Genomic DNA, 21,275 nt, shown 5'->3' with positions numbered 1-21,275 from the left:
GGTTTTCTCCTGCAGATTGTCCACATGGGTTGGGTGTGTGAGCAGGTCCAGGCCGGCGACTCCGAGTCCACACACAGCTGCAGGTTTCTGGCGCTGAGAGGATCTTCTCTTCTCATCTTCAGGAGTCCTCCTGTAAGTGTCAAACACTGCCAGTATTCAGTCCTGCAGAGATGCTCGGGGTCTTCACAGTCAGGGCTTTCTGGACACTCGCACCATTGTTTGGACAAACAGTTCTACCACAAAACCAAGCCATTAGTGAAGCCACTGTAAGGTTGCTGTGTCGGCTATTATTAAACTAATAATATAGTATTATAACACACAAACACATACATATACGTATAATATAATAATAATGTATATAATATAATATAATATTATATATAATATTTATAATATAACATAATATAATATAATATAATATCTCAGCTTAATAATAAGTAAAACAATAATTAATTAAATATTTTAATAATAAATTATATTTATTGTATATCCATACTAGTATGCAGGTATTTGTGTGTTATAATCATATATATATATATTTATATATATATTCAGTAATATTGCTGTGTTTCATGGTTCCTACATTTTTATTAATATTATTATTATACCTAGATAATAAATGAAATGCAGTTATTCAGTTATCCATAAAAAATTATTAAATAATATATATATATATATATACAAAATTACAAAGATTAATTTAATATCATAGGTACCTCAAATATGAATGTATATATAATATAAATATATATTTATATAAAATTACAAAGATTAATATAATATCATAGGTACCTGAAATATGAATGGAAAACTCACTGGCCAAACTCTATAAATGTGTTTTTTTTTTTTTTTTTAATCCTTCTGGAAAAGTCATTGAAAATCATCTTACATAATACATAACATGTGAAACACTAGTGAACTTGATCAGGCTGGAAACTACATACTGCAAAAACAGTCCATGTAGAATGGCAGAATCATATTCTGAACATACCCAGTGTCTTATCGTCCAAAATATGACAACATTACCTGTCCTTTGGTGGTCTCAGACTCGGGACATCCATTCTAATTATATATAATCAATCTATTACTTTCTAATGGACTGTGGCGAGGAAAAGCCATTACCGCGGTGGCCTCGCACACATACGTTATTTGTGACAAATGTTTCATCTTTGCCATTAAGCCTGAAGACACAGGTTTCATCAGTTATGAAATACAACCCTGTACTTTGTGTTGGCAGTGCTTTGTGTGCTATTTTACTGTCTGCACTTCCTAATGCAATGAGATATTCAGCTTCAGCGTCCTCTACGTGACTCCGTGATTGGTGCATTAACGTTATTGTAAGTGGTTTGGATCAATTTTGTGACCAAAATAACACCGCGCTGATATTTCTTTGCTATTTCATTAAATGTGCATTACTGAATTTAATAAAGGGAGAACTGCAAGGAAACATAGCATTTAACATGCCTTAAAGCCAAGAGAGACGTTCAGCAAATTCATTAGCATCTCATTATGTTTCAGATTTACGTGTGTGGTGCGCAGAGAGAACAGACTGTTACATAAGCGCTATGTCTCTCTAGGTCATGAAGAGGTAATTACTTCAAACTTTTTAATGCACATGGATTTTAATGGAAATGCCAGCGTTGAAATTAATTCTGACGGCGAAAAACAAGACAAGTAACTGCTAAGGTGACCAGTGAACCTAGCGAACTGGTGAATCAGTATCTCGTGTGCATACGAGCGACACCAGCCGCATCTTTGAGTCGTTGAGTGTGGGACTGTGGCTTGTGTTAGCTGTTGGTTAACAGTCTTGAACTGAAAGAGTGTAAGTTGGCTTGACCCAGAGACCTCCTCATTGTGCTTTAACCCCAGGTTACTGAAGGAAAGGACTAATTGCCTGCTAACTGTGGATGTGTTGTTGTGTAAATGTGTTTCTGTGTGTCTCCATCAGGTCCTGGTGTCGGACTGGGCTCAAGCAGAGGCTAGTTTTCACCTCTGTGAGGTTCTCTTTAAGGTCCATAAGGTACAAACACTCACGCATGGCTTTATCAACAGATGCCAGTTGCTCTGAATGTCTTTTGTTTGTCAGTTAAAGTGAACATGGATGTACTTTCCTAAATCATATTCCTGTCGAACCGTAGACACGAAACAAAGAAACAAACACTTAGGTATTAAATTGATCAAAAGTGACTAAAGACATTTAAAATGTAACAAACGATTCTATTTCAAATAAATGTTGTTCTTTTGAACTTTCTATTCATAGAAAAAAAATCCTGAAAATAAAATGCATCACATTTGCTCATGAATCTGAAGCAGCTCAACTGTTTTCAACAATGATAACAATCATAAATGTTTCTTGAGCATCAAATCATCATATTAGAATGATTTCTGAAGGATCATGTGACACTGAAGACTGGAGTAATGATGCTGAATAAATGACACTTTACTATATATTCACATAGAGAACAGCTGCTTTAAATTGTAATAATATTTTACTGTTTTTACTGTATTTTTGATCAAATAAATGCAGCCTTTGTGAGCTTAAGAGTCTTCATACCAATAGAAGTGGATATGTTTATATTTTTCATTTAATCACGATGTGTGTTGTAGATAGTTTCCCTAAACCTAACTACGTACCTGGAACCTAATCACCTGCGTCTATAGTCGACACTTAAAAAAAAAATTTACCCGGGGTGTCTCCAGTCGACTCCCAAGCGTCTCCAGTCGATACTTAAACGGGTGCGTCTCCAATCGACACCCAATAATCTTTATACTCTAGCTCTTGCGTCTACAGTCGACAACTGGCCTCGAGTTCCTTACTTGTTCCCCTAACTAACTAACTTGCTGCGCAGTATTAATGACAGACAGACTCTTGCAAATGTCCTTTAAATGCTTTAATCACGGACGGGGGATCTCAGAGCAGTTCTCCAGAGAATCTCACAAGAAGAAACAAGGAGGATCTAATCCCTAACCTGGAAATCCAGAGTTCTCACGAGAGCACAAGTTGAATTTGCTCAGTGAGTTTACTCTGGCGTCGAGTAATGATGATCATTAAATATGCCCTTGTATCCGAGCTGCACCAATCACATCGGGTTATCTGGTATAGGCGGGCCAGAGGCGAGATGACGACAGCGCTGTGACGTCAAAGTCATTAGTAAACATTGTAAGATGGCTATGGATGAACACCAGTTGTTTGAAAAGGCTTTGGCCGCTACAATGAACGAGTTAGACTTGGCTTTTTATCTAAAAGAGGAACAGAAGATGCTGCTCGAATCCTTCCTTTGCAAGAAGGGCGTTTTTGCTGTTTTGCCGACCGGATACGGCAAGAGTCTAATCTACCAGTTAGCGCCGCTGGTAGCTAAGCGATAACTTGTTGTGATTGGTCGTAGTGTTATCCAATTGCGTGCAGTGAGATTTTCAAATGCATGCTTGATGCCGCCCCTCGAGCTGGCCGAGTTTCATTAGTCGATGCCAGACCATTAATCTTTCAGATTTAGGTCTGGATTTCCAGGCTAGAGAATCCCACCAGTGAACACGAATACAACAGTTTTTACAGAATAAGGGGTATGGCAAAATGACATGAAACATGACTTAATTTCCCCACAATTTGATTGGTTCTTCATAGACACGCCCTCTTGTTACGTTTCAAGTTTAGACATCTGTCTAGTTTCATTTCACATATTTGTTATTTTTACATACACACACACACACACAACCAAACAACGTTAAAAAAACAAAGAACAGAACGTTTTAGTGCATTGTGTTTCAAAGTGTTAGGCCTAAAAAGAGAAAGTAAGGTAAGATGTTAGAGTTATGATTAGTTTGATATGCAGTTTACTATTTTATTCATTAAAAAAATCCATCACAGCGTGCAAAAAAAATGTATCTGCTGATTTATCTGCTTCACATTCGACTTTACTTCAGATCTGTGTTTTTTTTTATAGCTATGGATAGCCGAAGACTGCTGGATCCAGACCAAGTTTTATATGGGTCTTCAGCAGGACGGGGATCTGCGGGACAGTGAACCCTTCTGCTTCAGTGTGCTCGTGGGACACGGCCAGAGCTTCTGCTACAGCGTTGAGCTGGGCTCAGACCTGGTGCTGTGGGAGAAAGCCTTTCAGAGAGCCGTGTTCATGGAGGTGCAGAGAGTACGGGTGAGTCCGGACACTACTTTACCAAAACCCACACGGTTTTAAAGGGTTAGTTCACCCAAAAATGAAAACTCTGTCAGTAATTACTCGCCCTCATGTTGTTCCAACCCGTAAGACTTTCGTTCATCTTCAGAACACAAATTAAGATATTTTTGATTAAATCGGAGAGCTGTCTCACTCCTTCATAGGCTTCTTTGTTATTGAAACTTGCTGGCCCAGAAAGTTAGTAAAGACATTGTTAAAATAGTCCAAGTGACTACAGAAGCGCTGCGCTGTTACTCTACGTGAACTCACTCAGAGGCCCACAGAAGAAAATGAAGAGTTGAATAAAGTCTTTTTTTTTTTTTTTTTGTTGCGCACAGAAAGTATTCTCATTGCTTGATAAACTTAAAGGGTAACTCTCGCCAAAAAGCAATCTAGGGTCTTTTTGTGAATCTACCCGAGGCAAACTTTCGTTTAAAAGCATAATTAGGATGGAAACGCCACTTTTAAGTTTGACCGTATTTTCGTTTTAGGTTAAATTGGCTTTTGAATGGGAGTGCTTGGGGCACGACTATGATAGCGTCAAAATCGCTATTTTTAAAACACTAAGAAGGCTCGACACAACATGAAACTTTGCTGAAGTCTCACCAGGGGCTCTACACATGATCTCCAGTATTGAGAACATTTTGCTTGTGTACACAAAGTTTACTAAAAAAGAAACTTATTTAAAAAATAAAAAATAATACGTTAAATTAGCATTGAAACCAATGAAAGCATTTTACTATTCCTGCCAAACTTCCATGGTTACAGTTAGTGTTGCTACATTAAATCCATGGTGAATGTTCTGTCCAGACTGGACTATTGTAATGCTCTCCTGGCTGGTCTTCCAGCTTGCTCTGTCAAACCTCTGCAACTGATCCAGAATACTGAAGCGAGAGTGTCTTTAACGAGCCGAAGAGACACACGTCACTCCTCTCCTCACAAAACTGAACTGGTTGCCAGTTGTCGCTCGCATCAAATTCAAGTCACAGACTTTTGCCAACAGAACAACCCCTGGCTCTGCTCCCTTTTACCTAAACTCATTAATTCAGCCTTATGTGCCATCCAGAAACTTGCGCTCTGCAAGCGAACGACGTCTTGTAGTGCCATCATCTCAAAGAGCCACAAAATCTCTTTCTCTGACCTTTACCTGGACTGTTCCCTGCTGGAGGAATGATCTGTCCAACTCAACCAGAGCTGCTGAGTCCATGGCCATTATCAAGAAACGGCTGAAGACGCTTCTTTTTTTTGCGATAACATATCCATTAATACTAACACTTTGGGCCCTATTTTAACGATCTGAAACGCAAGTATCAAGCGCGAAACGCAAGTAACTTTGTGGGCGGATCTCGGGCGCTGTTGCTATTATACCGGCGGGATAAATGACTCTTGCGCCCGACGCAAATCTAAAATGTGTTGGTCTGAAGTAGCTTCATTATTCATAGGTGTGGTTTGGGCGTAACGTGAAATAAACCAATCAGAGCGTCATCTCACATTCCCTTTAAGAGCAGGCGCGCTTGTTCCATGGCGGATCGCTATTATAACGGCGGATTTGCCAGACGCACGCCAGGAGCGGTTCACAGCCGAGGAGACCGACGTTCTCGCCAGGGCCGTAAAACACAGAGAAGTGACATTGGGGATGGAGAAACACACCCAAATTAGCTTCGGTTAAACAGGTGTATGATAATTTGGGTAAATGTGTAAGCTAGATGTATGCTTTTATAATAAACTGTCTATCTATCTATCTATCTATCTATCTATCTATCTATCTATCTATCTATCTATCTATCTATCGTAATAATGTATGATTTGCAAAAATGAAAACCGCTGCTTCTGTGTAGATGAGAGAATCAAAGTGTATGCGCGTTGTGCACACTCTACATTGTTTATGGCCAAGCATGCGCCCTTAAAATATCATATGAATAACATGCGCAATGCGCCACTGACTTTAAACTAGTTTTTTTCGGTCAGTGGCGGAATTGGTTTCTAAACCTGCAAATTAGCATGAGGGAACGTTTGCGCCGGAACACGCCTCCTCTTTTTGCTGAACCGCCCCGGGGAGCGCAAGTGTATTTCTTAGTTAACCGACGTGCGTCTGTGGAGGGAAAAGTCCGCTGTGCGTCGGGTGCAAAATAGGAATGATACATGCGTCGGTGTACAAAGTCAATTGCGCTGGGTGCAAGATAGGGCCCTTTATCTTCTATTCTATATCTATTATCTTTATAAAAAAAAAAGTACACACACTGCGTTAGATTAAACTGGGAAGGGTCATAGCACTTGCATATTGTTGTCCTACTGTTAGTTTAACTGCTTCTATTGTTCTCATTTGTAAGTCGTGTTGGATGAAAGCGTCTGCCAAATGAATAAATATAAATGTAAACCAGTCGGTGGCTGCCATTTCCACTCCCACTCCCAAAAATATATTTTTTAATCATTTTGCTTTTGAATTATTATTTCGACATTATGAATAAAAATGCTGCCCTCAAAATGTTAATCTGGAGCCTTGCGAACTTAAAATAAAACTGCACATTGTAATTTACGTCTATTTATTTATTAGGCGTTTGTCAGTAATAAAGTCAAAATGGGGGAAAATGCACACACACACACACACACACACACACACACATACATACACGTATATGTATGTATGTATGTGTGTGTGTGTGTGTGTGTGTGTAGCTTTAGATAGTTGTTCTCAGCTCAACAATAAGGATATCTGATTTGTAGTTGCCAAAACACATTTTTTACTGTCAAAAACACACTGCCATTCAAAGTTTTTTTGGGGGGGCAAGAAATTCATAAAATGCCAATTTATAGTGTTTTGTTGCTTTATTCTTATTATTGTAATGCAGTCATAAAAATCATCCTGTTCAGGCACAGTATCAAGCAGCAGTACTTTTACTATTGAATTTTAAAGAATTATTGTCTCAAACGAACAAAGTAATGCTGTAAACTCTTTTTGCATTACGGCAGGGTTTCTCGGTCCTGGAGGGCCACTGTCCTGCACAGTTTACTGTTGCTCCAACCCTGATCAAACACACCTGAGCAAGCTAATCAATGTCTCCAGGATCACTAGAATCTCACAGCTAGGTGTGTTTGAGTAGGGTTGGAGCTAGGTGTGTTTGAGTAGGGTTGGAGCTAAACTGTGCAGGACAGTGGCCCTCCAGGACCGAGTCTGAGAAACCCTGCATTACGGTAACATGAATGCATCTTTTAATTTAAAATATATATATCCTGTCAATCAGTGTTATGGTGTTAAAATGTCTCTTCAAGAGATTAAACACAAAGAAAGCGGTATATGACAAGTGAAGCATTGATTTCTGCATCTGTCAGCAATGCAGTGCAATGCATGCGAGATCAGGAGCACGTGTGTGTGTGTGTCTGATTTGTGCGTTTCAAATGTTATTACTGCTTTAATTAAATTCCTCTGAAGACTCTTTTCTGTGAGACCTCTCCTCATTGAGCCGTTAAATTACCTTCACTATACATAAGCCTAGCGCATCTCTGGTGTCACCATGAACTCCTGCAGGGCAGCTATTATGAAGTATATGCTAACATAAGTTCATGGGATGAAGGGGATTTAAGACTCAGCAGCTCCGGAGACTTGCCGTACTCTTTAAGTCATTTTAAATACCACCCGAGGTCAAACTCAGAGCGTCACTTTTCGGCTCTGAAAGCGACTGAGTTTCTGCGGTATCCGAACGACCCTCGAATGAAGATCTAGCACGCAAGTGTGAATTACTACGAGTGTTTATTTATGGCTCATGAGCATTATGCTGGTTTATTTCTCTGCCAGAGGCGTGTTGGTTTCTCTGCAGTGTTTAATCAGCGCTGATTCGCTCAAACTTTGGCTTAGTGGAGCAGATTAGTGGCTCTCTGGATAAACTGCATATCATATTCCATGCAAGACATCAAAATCCTCATCTAACACTACGCTAACGTTTCATTTGAGGCTAATTGAGGGAGTAAAGGCCACATAAAGGCCTAATAGCAAACGCTCAAATGGCCCATCGTGACATGCTGCCAAGTTCTGACAGCCAAATTTACTACATGTCCGTTTGATCTTAATTCCGAGGGCGATTATTTCCAATGGCATTTTCGTGTCCTTGAAAGGCCCAACATGAGTCTGTGATGTATTTCTTTGTGAGCGTCATAGAGTGTCAATTCAGATGAAATTCGCCCCAAGATCACAGCTCGCGATGGGTAAAGTGATGAGTTTGACCTTTGGCTGCACAATATTGGAAAAAACCTGACATTGTGATATTTTGTTTTTCTATAATATGCAGTGTATTGAATTGAATTCTAGAATGATTGGGGTGTTTTTGTTGGGGATTGAATCTGCATAGAAATTAAAATTAGTTGAAGGCTGAAAAATGACTTTTTACTCTGAAGACTTTTATTTGAGTGTGAAACGTCCTTTTAGGGCTGAACAATGTGGGAAAAACTTGAAAAATGTTTATGATTCCCAAAATTTGGATGTTCACACGCCATAAAGTGAACAGAGTAAAATATATATTTTTTCTTTTCTTTTTTTTTTTGTTGTTAATTATTTTTTTGACAAATTCAATATGGCTATAACATAATAACAATTGTTTATTGTTATTAACAAATAATCAAAATAAATATATTGTAATATATATTGCAAATATATTGTAATAATACTATTGTAAAATAAAAAATAGTATTTTATAAACATCATTATCTTTTATAATACTGCTGAAAATTACAATTACTAATATTTATCTTAATTTCTGTAACTTTTTCTAAACATTAAACCACCCAACCAGTGATATTTATGTATCACTGAGATACTATATAGTTTTTATTAATATTTCAAATTTCAGTTATGATTTTCATATTTTGTATTTTCATTTTTAGTAATTTTGTATTTTTAATTAAAAAAATAAAAAATAAATAAAAGGTTAAAGAAGTTTGTTGTGCGCTCTAATTAAATCAAAGCCTTCATGATGTGAAAATTACACAAAGCCTTATTGCATCTATTTCGATATACAGTATTGTGCAGCCTTACTTTACTTAGTTATTTTGGGAGGATTGATTCTTCTAAATTGTAAACGAGTATGTGCTAACAGGAAGTTGGCATTCTTCAACCTAGCAATTTAACATGATAGCAAATGGTTTAACTTGCACTTTCACAATTTTAAGTTCTTATATTTATCTAAAATTGTTTGAAAAAAAAAAACACGTCTGTGGGAATGACAGCATGTCTCTTGCGCACACAAGCCACAGATTTCTATCTTGCATATCTATTGATATCAACTCTGATTTCATGTGGCAAAATGTCATGACTTTAATCATTGACATTTACAGGTATGCATTTGAAGATGCTTTTATCCATTGCATTTAACAGTATGAACACTTTCGGTTCATGCATTCCCTGCAATCGAACCCATGACCTTTGACGTTGCATAGACCATGCTTTACAGCTTGAGCCTCAAGAAATCATTTGCACTGGAAATATATTGTGTATACATGTCTCAAGTTCTGTAGGTGCATAATTGTGTGATTTATGATGATTCTTTCCACCACATAACTAGCTAAATTAAAATAATAGTTTTTAATTTGTTGATTGATTGATTAATTTGTTGACTGATTGATTAATTTGTTGACTTTTCATGTTGATTATATTTCGGCAAATTGCACAGAATTGGTCTTATTCATGAAACACAGACAATTATGTGTGATTCATTCATAATTCAATCCTTTTATAAGCATTGAATTGATTTAAAAGGTCATTGTGAAATAAGATTTTTTATGAATTTGTTCTGTTTTTTTTTTTTTTTTTTTTTTTTTTTTTGCTAATATAAGTACAACAACATACTGTGATTTGACTCATTAAGGTCATTTGAAAATGTTTCCACTAAATCCATCAAAACGTTTATTTGATCTCAGGGTTGTAATAAATGTCTAATTAAGGATTTTGAAGCAAAACACTTGGTGCATTTTCCCCCGTTTGGAAAGAAGAGGGTCAGAAAGCAGCCCTGAGCCTGAGCTGTATTATTCTGTACCCTTAACCAGACATTTATAAATAATACAAAGGAACGAAGCTGTCAGAAACGATTTCAATCACTGCAATGCTGAGATACAGAAAGGGCAACATGCAAAGCTCCCAAATTCATCAGCGTGGCTTTGCAGAAGACCTTCAGTCTGTAACGCACTGGAAACACTGCGCTGGTTCTCTGCCACTGTCCGTCCAGAACGCTCTGGTCCAGCTCAAAGCCCCGAAGCTCTTCCAGAACGCTCTGGTTCAGCTCAAAGCCCCGAAGCTCTTCCAGAACGCTCTGGTCCAGCTCAAAGCCCCGAAGCTCTTCCAGAACGCTCTGGTTCAGCTCAAAGCCCCGAAGCTCTTCCAGAACGCTCTGGTCCAGCTCAAAGCCCCGAAGCTCATCCAGAATGCTCTGGTTCAGCTCAAAGCCCCGAAGCTCTTCCAGAACGCGTTGGTCAAGCTCAAAGCCCCGAAGCTCATCCAGAACGCTCTGGTCCAGCTCAAAGCCCCGAAGCTCTTCCAGAACGCTCTGGTCCAGCTCAATGCCCCGAAGCTCATCCAGAACGCTCTGGTCCAGCTCAAAGCCCCGAAGCTCATCCAGAACACTCTGGTCCAGCTCAAAGCCCCAAAGCTCTTCCAGAACGCTCTGGTCCAGCTCAAAGCCCCGAAGCTCTTCCAGAACACTCTGGTCCAGCTCAAAGCCCCGAAGCTCTTCCAGAACGCTCTGGTTCAGCTCAAAGCCCCGAAGCTCTTCCAGAACGCGTTGGTCCAGCTCAAAGCCCCGAAGCTCTTCCAGAACGCTCTGGTCCAGCTCAAAGCCCAGAAGCTCTTCCAGAACGCGTTGGTCCAGCTCAAAGCCCCGAAGCTCATCCAGAACGCTCTGGTCCAGCTCAAAGCCCCGAAGCTCATCCAGAACGCTCTGGTCCAGCTCAAAGCCCCGAAGCTCTTCCAGAACGCGTTGGTCCAGCTCAAAGCCCCGAAGCTCATCCAGAACGCTCTGGTCCAGCTCAAAGCCCCGAAGCTCTTCCAGAACGCTCTGGTCCAGCTCAATGCCCCGAAGCTCATCCAGAACGCTCTGGTCCAGCTCAAATCCCCGAAGCTCATCCAGAACGCTCTGGTCCAGCTCAAAGCCCCAAAGCTCTTCCAGAACGCTCTGGTCCAGCTCAAAGCCCCGAAGCTCTTCCAGAACGCTCTGGTTCAGCTCAAAGCCCCGAAGCTCTTCCAGAACGTGTTGGTCCAGCTCAAAGCCCCGAAGCTCATCCAGAACGCTCTGGTCCAGCTCAAAGCCCCGAAGCTCATCCAGAACGCTCTGGTCCAGCTCAAAGCCCCGAAGCTCTTCCAGAATGCTCTGGTCCAGCTCAAAGTCCCGAAGCTCATCCAGAATGCTCTGGTCCAGCTCAAAGCCCCGAAGCTCTTCCAGAACGCGTTGGTCCAGCTCAAAGCCCCGAAGCTCATCCAGAACGCTCTGGTCCAGCTCAAAGCCCCGAAGCTCTTCCAGAACGCTCTGGTCCAGCTCAAAGCCCCGAAGCTCATCCAGAACGCTCTGGTCCAGCTCAAAGCCCCGAAGCTCATCCAGAACGCTCTGGTCCAGCTCAAAGCCCCGAAGCTCATCCAGAACGCTCTGGTCCAGCTCAAAGCCCCGAAGCTCATCCAGAACGCTCTGGTCCAGCTCAAAGCCCCGAAGCTCTTCCAGAACGCTCTGGTCCAGCTCAAAGCCCCGAAGCTCATCCAGAACGCTCTGGTCCAGCTCAAAGCCCAGAAGCTCATCCAGAACGCTCTGGTCCAGCTCAAAGCCCCGAAGCTCATCCAGAACGCTCTGGTCCAGCTCAAAGCTCCGAAGCTCATCCAGTATGCTCTGGTCCAGCTCAAACCCCGAAGCTCTTCCAGAACGCTCTGGTCCAGCTCAAAGCCCCAAAGCTCTTCCAGAACGCTTTGGTCCAGCTCAAAGCCCCGAAGCTCATCCAGAATGCTCTGGTCCAGCTCAAAGCCCCGAAGCTCATCCAGAACGCGTTGGTCCAGCTCAAAGCCCCGAAGCTCATCCAGAACGCTCTGGTTCAGCTCAAAGCCCCGAAGCTCATCCAGAATGCTCTGGTCCAGCTCAAAGCCCCGAAGCTCATCCAGGACGCTCTGGTCCAGCTCAAAGCCCCAAAGCTCATCCAGAACGCTCTGGTCCAGCTCAAAGCCCCGAAGCTCATCCAGAACACTCTGGTCCAGCTCAAAGCCCTGAAGCTCATCCAGAACGCTCTGGTCCAGCTCAAAGCCCCGAAGCTCTTCCAGAACGCGTTGGTCCAGCTCAAAGCCCCGAAGCTCTTCCAGAACGCTCTTGTTCAGCTCAAAGCCCCGAAGCTCTTCCAGAATGCTCTGGTTCAGCACAAAGCCCCGAAGCTCTTCCAGAATGCGTTGATCCAGCTCAAAGCCCCGAAGCTCTTCCAGAACGCGTTGGTCCAGCTCAAAGCCCCGAAGCTCATTCAGAACGCTCTGGTCCAGCTCAAAGCCCCGAAGCTCTTCCAGAACGCTCTGGTCCAGCTCAATGCCCCGAAGCTCATCCAGAACGCTCTGGTCCAGCTCAAAGCCCCGAAGCTCATCCAGAACGCTCTGGTCCAGCTCAAAGCCCTGAAGCTCTTCCAGAACGCTCTGGTCCAGCTCAAAGCCCCGAAGCTCATCCAGAACGCTCTGGTCCAGCTCAAAGCCCCGAAGCTCTTCCAGAACGCTCTGGTCCAGCTCAAAGCCCCAAAGCTCTTCCAGAACGCTCTGGTCCAGCTCAAAGCCCCGAAGCTCTTCCAGAACGCTCTGGTCCAGCTCAAAGCCCCGAAGCTCTTCCAGAACGTTTTGGTCCAGCTCAAAGCCCAGAAGCTCATCCAGAACGCTCTGGTCCAGCTCAAAGCCCCGAAGCTCATCCAGAACGCTCTGGTCCAGCTCAAAGCCCCGAAGCTCTTCCAGAACGCTCTGGTCCAGCTCAAAGCCCCGAAGCTCTTCCAGAACGCGTTGGTCCAGCTCAAAGTCCCGAAGCTCATCCAGAACGCTCTGGTCCAGCTCAAAGCCCCGAAGCTCTTCCAGAACGCTCTGGTCCAGCTCAAAGCCCCGAAGCTCTTCCAGAACGCTCTAGTCCAGCTCAAAGCCCCGAAGCTCATCCAGAACGCTCTGGTCCAGCTCAAAGCCCTGAAGCTCATCCAGAACGCTCTGGTCCAGCTCAAAGCCCTGAAGCTCTTCCAGAACGCTCTGGTCCAGCTCAAAGCCCCGAAGCTCATCCAGAACGCTCTGGTCCAGCTCAAAGCCCCGAAGCTCTTCCAGAACGCTCTAGTCCAGCTCAAAGCCCCGAAGCTCTTCCAGAACGCTCTGGTCCAGCTCAAAGCCCCAAAGCTCTTCCAGAATGCTCTGGTCCAGCTCTTCCAGAGCGCAGGACGCACTGTTGCACAACAGCGTGACAGTTTTATGAGGCAGCATGAAAGATTTTATAATCATTTTATATGGCGCATTCATGTGGGGAAGTCAGCGGGAGATCAGGATCACGACTTCTTTGGGTTTAGTAAGTTGCAATCTTGTTTAAATGAATGGATAGTTGCTCCTAAGGCAAAATCTTAACCGAATCCACTGAAAATATCCATTTGGGATATGGTTATGCTTTCAGAGCATATTAAAGGAGATTTTCCTACTTTCTCGTAATTCAGACCGTCAAAACTGTTGTAGCCAGGATGATAATCAATTGACAGCACTAATATGTGCATAAATATACATAATATATACAGAACCAATTCACAAAACCAGTCACAAGTCGCACAGGTTTATTTGTGGCAAAAGCCAACAATGCATTGTATGGATCAATCATATCGATTTTTCTTTTATGCCAAAAATGATTAGGATATTAAGTAAAGATCATGTTCCATGAAGATATTTTGTAAATTTCCTACCGTAAATATATAAAACATGTATTTTTGTGAGTGAATGCAGCACAATCAAGAACATAAATGGACAACTTTAAAGGCGATTTTCTCAATGTCTAGATTTTTTTTGCACCCTCAGATTCCAGATTTTCATAGTTTTCATACAAAAGTTATTCAGTTTTCATTATTAACTATGACTTTTGCCTCAAACTTCTAATTTACTGCCTATTAATAGTTAGTAAGGTAGTTGTTGTTGTTGTTGTAGTTGTTAAGTTTAGGATTAACGAATGTTGAATATGGTAATGCAGAATAAGGCATTAATATGTGCTTTATAAGTACTAATAAAAAGCCAATATTCTAGTAATATGCATGCATAGTTATGATTACTGAGGTATTAATCAGGTATTAATACTGAGAATTGCTCACAAAAATTATTTTATATTATACTATAAAATGCTTGAGTTATTTGTTAACACTTTATTTTGATGGTGCATTTTGAACATTGTGAATTGTGAAGTAACTTTGCAACTACATGTTAACTAACTCTCATTAGAGTATTAATAGACTGACAGCTTAATATCTGCAAACTCTTCATTTATGATGGTCCTCCAACAGACATTCTGACTATGAGAAACTTTGCAACTACGTCAACTTATTCTAACCCTAACCATTCTACTACACTCTAATGAGAGTTATGAAGGTGCAACATTACTTATAGTCAAAAGAATGTGTTAAAGGGACCATCAAAATAAAGAGAAACCGGTTATTTTGGGTTAAAAATTAAACAAACCCAATCGAAAGGACAAAATTTAACCCAATGGTTGGGTTTATCCATATTTGACCCAATAAACCCCCCCCCCTCCCCCCTCCCCTCCTGCATTTTTTAGTGTGCCTAAAGAGAACATTTGTGCAGTGAATGTTGAGATCCCTGACACTAGTATTTCTTTTCTAAACAAACACGACTAATTACTGTAAGGTGAAAGTGACTTTAATCATTCATGACCAATAGTTGCAGACCCAGCGGTTTGTGTTCATCACCCTGCTCATGTCATTGCCCTTCATCAGTTAGGCCTTGATTGTCCAGTTCTCATTTAGGATGATGTGATTCCCAGCACTGAGAGACGGATGGGTGTTTTAAAGAGATGCATTAACGCTCCATGAGCTTTGGGGCACATCAGCCTTTCAAAGCCACTTGAGAAAGCAATAAGTTCATTATGCATTTGTGAGCATGATTGCAGATTATCCGGACGTGCTTTTTCTGGGATGAGATGGGCTGAATGCTGGACCTCTAGTGTGTCAAGCACTTTTTCACATCATGAATGAACAAATATCTGCTGATATGAGACGATGTCCTTCGGGATTCCACTATGGGTGACGGAGAATGTGCATTGTGTTGTTAAGTACAGTCTGTAATGCATGCATTGTTGCATTTGTCCAAAACACAGCAATGCATGAACTGCATGAATGCACTTATAGAATGTTTGCATTTTCATGATGCAGTATAACCAAAACCAGAAGCGCTTAAAAACCGATGCGCCTTTGTTTGTCCAGATGTTGTAGACATGCATCTGGTGCAATTCATTAAGATCAACAAACACAACAAAGGCTTAACATGTTTTCATTTACAAGCAGAAGTAGCTTTTTTTGAGTAGTTTTAAGAAAGGTTTCGTGTGAAGAACAGTGTTGTTCTGGTGCAGTGCAGCATGTTCTCCTGTGATCTTGCATTGAAGTTCAATGGCTCCTCATTGTTTTAGACCAGAAACATATTTAATGCAGTTACGCATGCACAAATGGCCAATGCATTACAAGCATGTAATCCTGTTGTACAGTAAAATGAAAACAGGAAATGTAAAATTAATAAAAAACCATAATAGTATGTCATGATACTAATTAAAATAACACTGGTTGTTATTCGGGCAGCTACATATACTGTATACATGTTGACTTTAAAGGGGCTATATGTAAGAAATTTCATGTATTAATCCCTTTTTTATTGCCAATGTGTTATCAGCTTGTAACAAAACTTAAAAAATTAGACCTTCCCCGACTTCCTATGTAAGTCTATAGACTTATTTTTATGTGAAGAAATCAAAAGGATGTGACGTTTTAGGACACATTAAATGTACATATTATACAATGTTCAGGATAACGGCGAAATAGTTATTCTGTACTGTAATGTCAATGTGTCTGGCAAAGAAAAGGGATTCATTCTAAAACTATAGTCTCATACAGTCAGATCTATATAGTCTATAGTCTCAAATATAGTTTATAATCAAACTGTCGACATGATGCCAGTGAATCTCAGAGCTGGTTCAAACATCCACACATCTCTATGATCAGATGCTTTCTGAACTGCTGTTTTCTCACCGCTGTCATTAGTTGTTTATATAGTTGCACAGATTTATATATTCATCTAACCGTCGCTCTCAGCATTGTGGACGGCGTCTGGATGTTCGTTAAATTACTGCAAAGGTATTTCCAACTTCTTCTTACTTCTAAACAAAGAACCAAAAAGAATTTCGCCGTGAGTTTATCGGGGCTTTGAATCACGTTCAGGGCCCTATTTTAACGATCTGTATCAAACGCGAAACGCAAGTAACTTTGTGGGCGGATTCGGGACGCAAATCTAAAATGGGTTGGTCTGAAGTAGCTTCATTACTCATAGGTGTGGTTTGGGCGTAACGTGAAATAAACCAATCAGAGCATCATCTCACATTCCCTTTAAGAGCAGGCGCGCTTGTTCCATGGCGGATTGCTATTATAACGGCGGATTTGCCAGACGCACGCCAGGAGCGGTTCACAGCTGAGGAGACCGACGTTCTCGTCAGGGCCATAAAAGACAGAGAATAATAATTTGCGTATAATAATTTGGGTAAATGTGTAAGCTACATTTATGCCTATTTTTTCACATCTTCATGGACACAACAATGATTTCCCTCGTGTGGAATATTTTTCCTTGTATTTATGTATGGTTTGCAAAAATGTGAACTGCTGCGTCTGTGTAGATGAGAGAAGCAAAGTGTGTGTGTGTTGTGCACACACTACATTATGGCCAAGCATGCGCCCTTAAAATAGCATCTGAATAACGCGCCACTGACTTTAGACTAGGTTTCTCCTGGTCTGTGGCGGAATTGTTTTCTGAAACTGCAAAATAGCACCAGGGAACGTTTGCGCCGGAACACGCCTCCTCTTTTCGCTGAACCGCCCCCGGGAGCGCAAGTTCATTCCCTAATTTACCGACGTGCGTCTGTGGAGGGAAAAGTCCGCTGTGCGTCGGGGGCAAAATAGGAATGATACATGCGAATTGCAAAAAGTCAATTGCGCTGGGTGCAAGATAGGGCCCTCAGTCTCTTGTACGTTACATGAGCACGAGCAATAAGTGCTGCTGCAGTTCACTGAACGGCCACCGGTGGCGCTAGTAACAAGGCCTTCTGAATTATACATATAGACCCTTTAATTACGTTGCTCTGCAAGATTATCTTCAAACTGCATGTTAGTAGTTCACCTGAAATAGAAAACTGATTATAGAAGACAGTTTAAGCTAATATATGTTGGAAGTACAACTTACAGCAATGTTCTTGTGTGCATTTCAAAAAGCAGCGATGCATTGTCTTGAGCTTGCATAGATAGAAGAGTTTGGGTTTACATATCTTCATAGAGTATGCTTAGATTTTCATGAGATGCATCTTAACTTATACATGAATCACCCAAATATTAATGTGTTATTTAATGTCTGTCCAGATGTTTTTGGAGATGCATCTGTTGCAGTTCCGTAGATCAACAAACACAACAACAGCACATGTGTGTCTGGCAGGAGAAGTTTGCTGCATTTGTATCGTGCTGTTGTGTCTCTTCACTCGACTTGACAAGGAAATCCTCGACAAACCTCACTGTGTGTTTTTCAGATCCCTCTAGAGAAGCTCTCCAATTAGCGGTGTGTATTCTGTGCTTTACATGTGACAGCAGACACTTACGTGAGGCGACAGTAAGCACTGTTAATCCGCTTCGCTAGCGTTTGCTTTCTCTGGCAGCTGAATTTCATACGCCTCTTAAAACGCGACCGCACATCTGTGCCGTGAGTAAACGGCCTCTCAGTTCCAGCAGATGTGTCTCGTGATGAATCAAGAGTTTGAGGCCAAAGGTAACAGGGAGTTTGGACGTCTTTCAGTTTGGAAAGTTTAAAGGGGTGGTATAATGTGCCTTTCACAAGATGTAAAATAAGTCTCTGATGTCTCCAGAGTGTGTATGTGAAGTTTTAGCTCAAAATACCCCACAGTTATTTTTATATAGCATGTTAAAATTGTCACTTTTTGAGGGTGAGCAAAAACACACCATTTTTGTGTCTGTCCCTGTAAATGCAAATGAGCTGCTGCTCCCGGCACAGTGGGCAGAGCTTCAACAGCTTGTGTCCTTTTACCTCACACACACATGCACTGAACATTGAAAAAACTTTTAGCCTTTTATGTTCAAACCGGTGTCAGACAATGATGGAGGGACTCAAGAAGAAGTGACAACATGTAGAAGCAACAGGACATTTCTGAATGGTTAGTTGGTGAATTTATGAAGCTGATGTGGAGTTATCTTCTAGTCATTGATTAGCATATTCTGTCATGATAATCTATAAATCGTGTTCCAGGTTTATGTAAATTTTAGGGTTAGTGATGTCACTAACCCTGGAGGAATGTGGTGTAGTCTCTACCAGCCGTTTGTTGTAGTCCTTAAAAAACGATTTCTTTAAAAGCAAATATCTCCCTTTGCTTTGAACTTTGAGCGTCGTAACTTTGCAGATGTTGTTTATTAAGCTCAAACAGCAACATTACACACTAACTAAAGTTAGAAAAGTCAAATCATAATCAACCACTGCTTTAAGAAGTGCATCTTGTGGTTATCAGGTTCATATTCGGAGGTCGGTGTGTTGGGCTCAATTAGATCTCATAATTCTGTGAGCTGTAGGGTAGAGTTTAATGCACAAAAAATAATAAGGACCCGAGAGAAATCTCGGCACGATAATTCCCATACTCCTTCCATATTAGTCAGAGCTGTGTTGACGAACTTTAATGGCTTCTTCTCTGGCTCGACAGATTGCTTGATGATGTTAGAGAATCAAAATGTCACTGCCGGGCGTCCAGGAAGACTCGCTCTCCTCCTCCTGCCTAATTGATTTCAAGAGCCACTCACTGTAATACTGTGAATATTACGGTTACATTTCATGCATATTTAGCTACAAATGTTTCTTTATTTGAGGGTTTGATTTGTAAATGCAGATCAGGCGGAACAGACGGCTGCGGTTCTGAGACTCGGCTGTGGTTTTTACTCGGCTTTGCATTTTAATTTGCGATGTGGATCATTTAGTAATTGTTTTTTGTTCATTTAATTATGCTTATCAATCAGTTTTAGGACAAATGTGTTCTGTAATCATAATCAGTTATGTGATTGTACTTACACACTGCTTGATGTAATTTCATTTGGAATAAAAATTATGTCTGAAATATTCTTTGATCCACCTTATAATTTTATAATTTGTGATGTGTTTTGAGTTTAAACATTTAACACAACATTAACATTTACTCAATTTAGTGATCATTAATTTTACATTTACATTTATGTATTTGATAGATGCTTTTTACAAAGTGTCTTCTGAATTCTGGGGATTTTTTATTATTATTTTTTTGCTTACATTTTTAATAATTTACATATTTTATTTATATAAATTTTACTATAATTTATAATATTTTTTATTACAATAATTTTTATTCATTTAAATATTTAAGTATTTAATAATATAACATTTTAAATAATTGATATATAGTTTATTTGATTTATTTTTAATTCTACTATATATATATATATTTATTTTTTAAAGCCGTTGAATTCTTTCTAGCTGCTGAAATGTTCAACCCAATGATCTTCAGGCGCTGTGCTTCGGCTCGGACCTCTATAATGTGATTTTGAGGGTCATTGTGTTGGGAATACTGATGCGATGCGTCTCTATAATCACATTGACTAGAAACACAAACTTCCAGGAATTAAATTATAGTAAACAAATCACTGAGACTCTCTGGTTCTCCGACACATTTACACGAGCCCTTCAGATCTTCACTTCCTCTCGGTCAGTCCATTAACTAACAGATTCGGTGTCAGTGGAGTTCAGGTGCATGCGTAAATCCTCTTACTCTCACCATAGCACAGCATTGCAGAATTACTGGGCTGGGTATTGACTTTTTCCCTTTAGAAAATTGATTATTAGACAAGTTCTTCTATCTTAGTTTCTTCTTTGTATTAAAAGCGCATAGTGTTGGGCAGCCGTTTCCATGGCAACTGAGCCGTACCTGTGCTATTCCTGGGAATATAAAGCATGTGAGATCAGGACCGTTGAGAATGTTTTTTAGAGAAGCGATTTAAATATGAATGTTGTGTGTGTTGTTTTACAGTGTTTGAGCTTGTGTGTAAGTATTCCTCTTGTTCCTCTGCAGTGGAAGAGCTACATGTGCAGCAGTCAAGGGAAGATCCTGAGCTTCACAGTCGACTTCGAGTCGGGCTTCTCCTGCTCCGAGAACATCTCAAAGGTGAGGAAATCAAAGCTTGCTGTGTTCGCTGCTTATTGTGTTTCTGAGCTGAATCCTGACAGGAGTGAACTCAGAATAAACTGCTTTAATCTTGCGCTCAGTGTTTCAGGTAATTATTCTGCTGCTCCTTCCTATAAGCTGCTTTACTCTTATTAGCAAAACACACTCGGGTCATTCCTGGCACTTTAGCAAGAAATCTTCCCGTTTTATATATTTTTAAATTTTATTATTTTTTACTTATTTATTTAAAAAATATTTTTTTTATTTATATCAATATGTATTTTTAATTTTTTATTTATTTACTTATATATGTATTTTATTTAATTTAAAATTTTAATAAAAATTTTGTAAATTTTTATTTATATCTATCTATCTATCTATCTATCTATATATATATATATATATATATATATATATATATATATATACAGAATTTGTATTTAATTTCATTTGTTTCTATCCAAAATGTTTTTCCAGTGTCTTAAAAAAATCATCCTTTTAGTCTGTAAAATCCCTTTAAATAGCAAAATCCAGTTCCACAATGACATCATTATCATACATGAAGTGACATCATTTTGGAGGGAAAATCAGCAGCTCCATCTGGGGGAGGGGGGGTTGGGGGTCGAGGTCATGGTGCAAAGGACCCTAGGTTGAT

The 21,275-nt window shown here is 40.4% G+C and overlaps 1 protein-coding gene across 3 annotated transcripts in view; it reads left to right on the top strand.

Annotated features, from left to right (window-relative positions):
* sntg2 (syntrophin, gamma 2) overlaps positions 1–21,275 on the top strand; it is an 80,403-nt gene that overhangs the window by 54,672 nt on the left and 4,456 nt on the right. For 2 of the 3 annotated variants that reach the window (XM_079852553.1, XM_079852554.1), the window contains 4 exons: positions 16–132; positions 1,949–2,020; positions 3,942–4,151; positions 20,528–20,620. In XM_079852553.1, the coding sequence (XP_079708679.1) occupies positions 16–132; positions 1,949–2,020; positions 3,942–4,151; positions 20,528–20,620 (492 nt within the window). The remainder of the gene's footprint in view (positions 1–15; positions 133–1,948; positions 2,021–3,941; positions 4,152–20,527; positions 20,621–21,275) is intronic. The other variant, XM_079852555.1, reaches the window with a different exon arrangement.

This window comes from Squalius cephalus (genome assembly GCF_949319135.1).
Source record: "Squalius cephalus genome assembly, chromosome: 20".
Classification (NCBI taxonomy): Eukaryota; Metazoa; Chordata; class Actinopteri; order Cypriniformes; family Leuciscidae; genus Squalius; species Squalius cephalus.
This window is presented reverse-complemented; position numbering and strand designations above follow the sequence as displayed.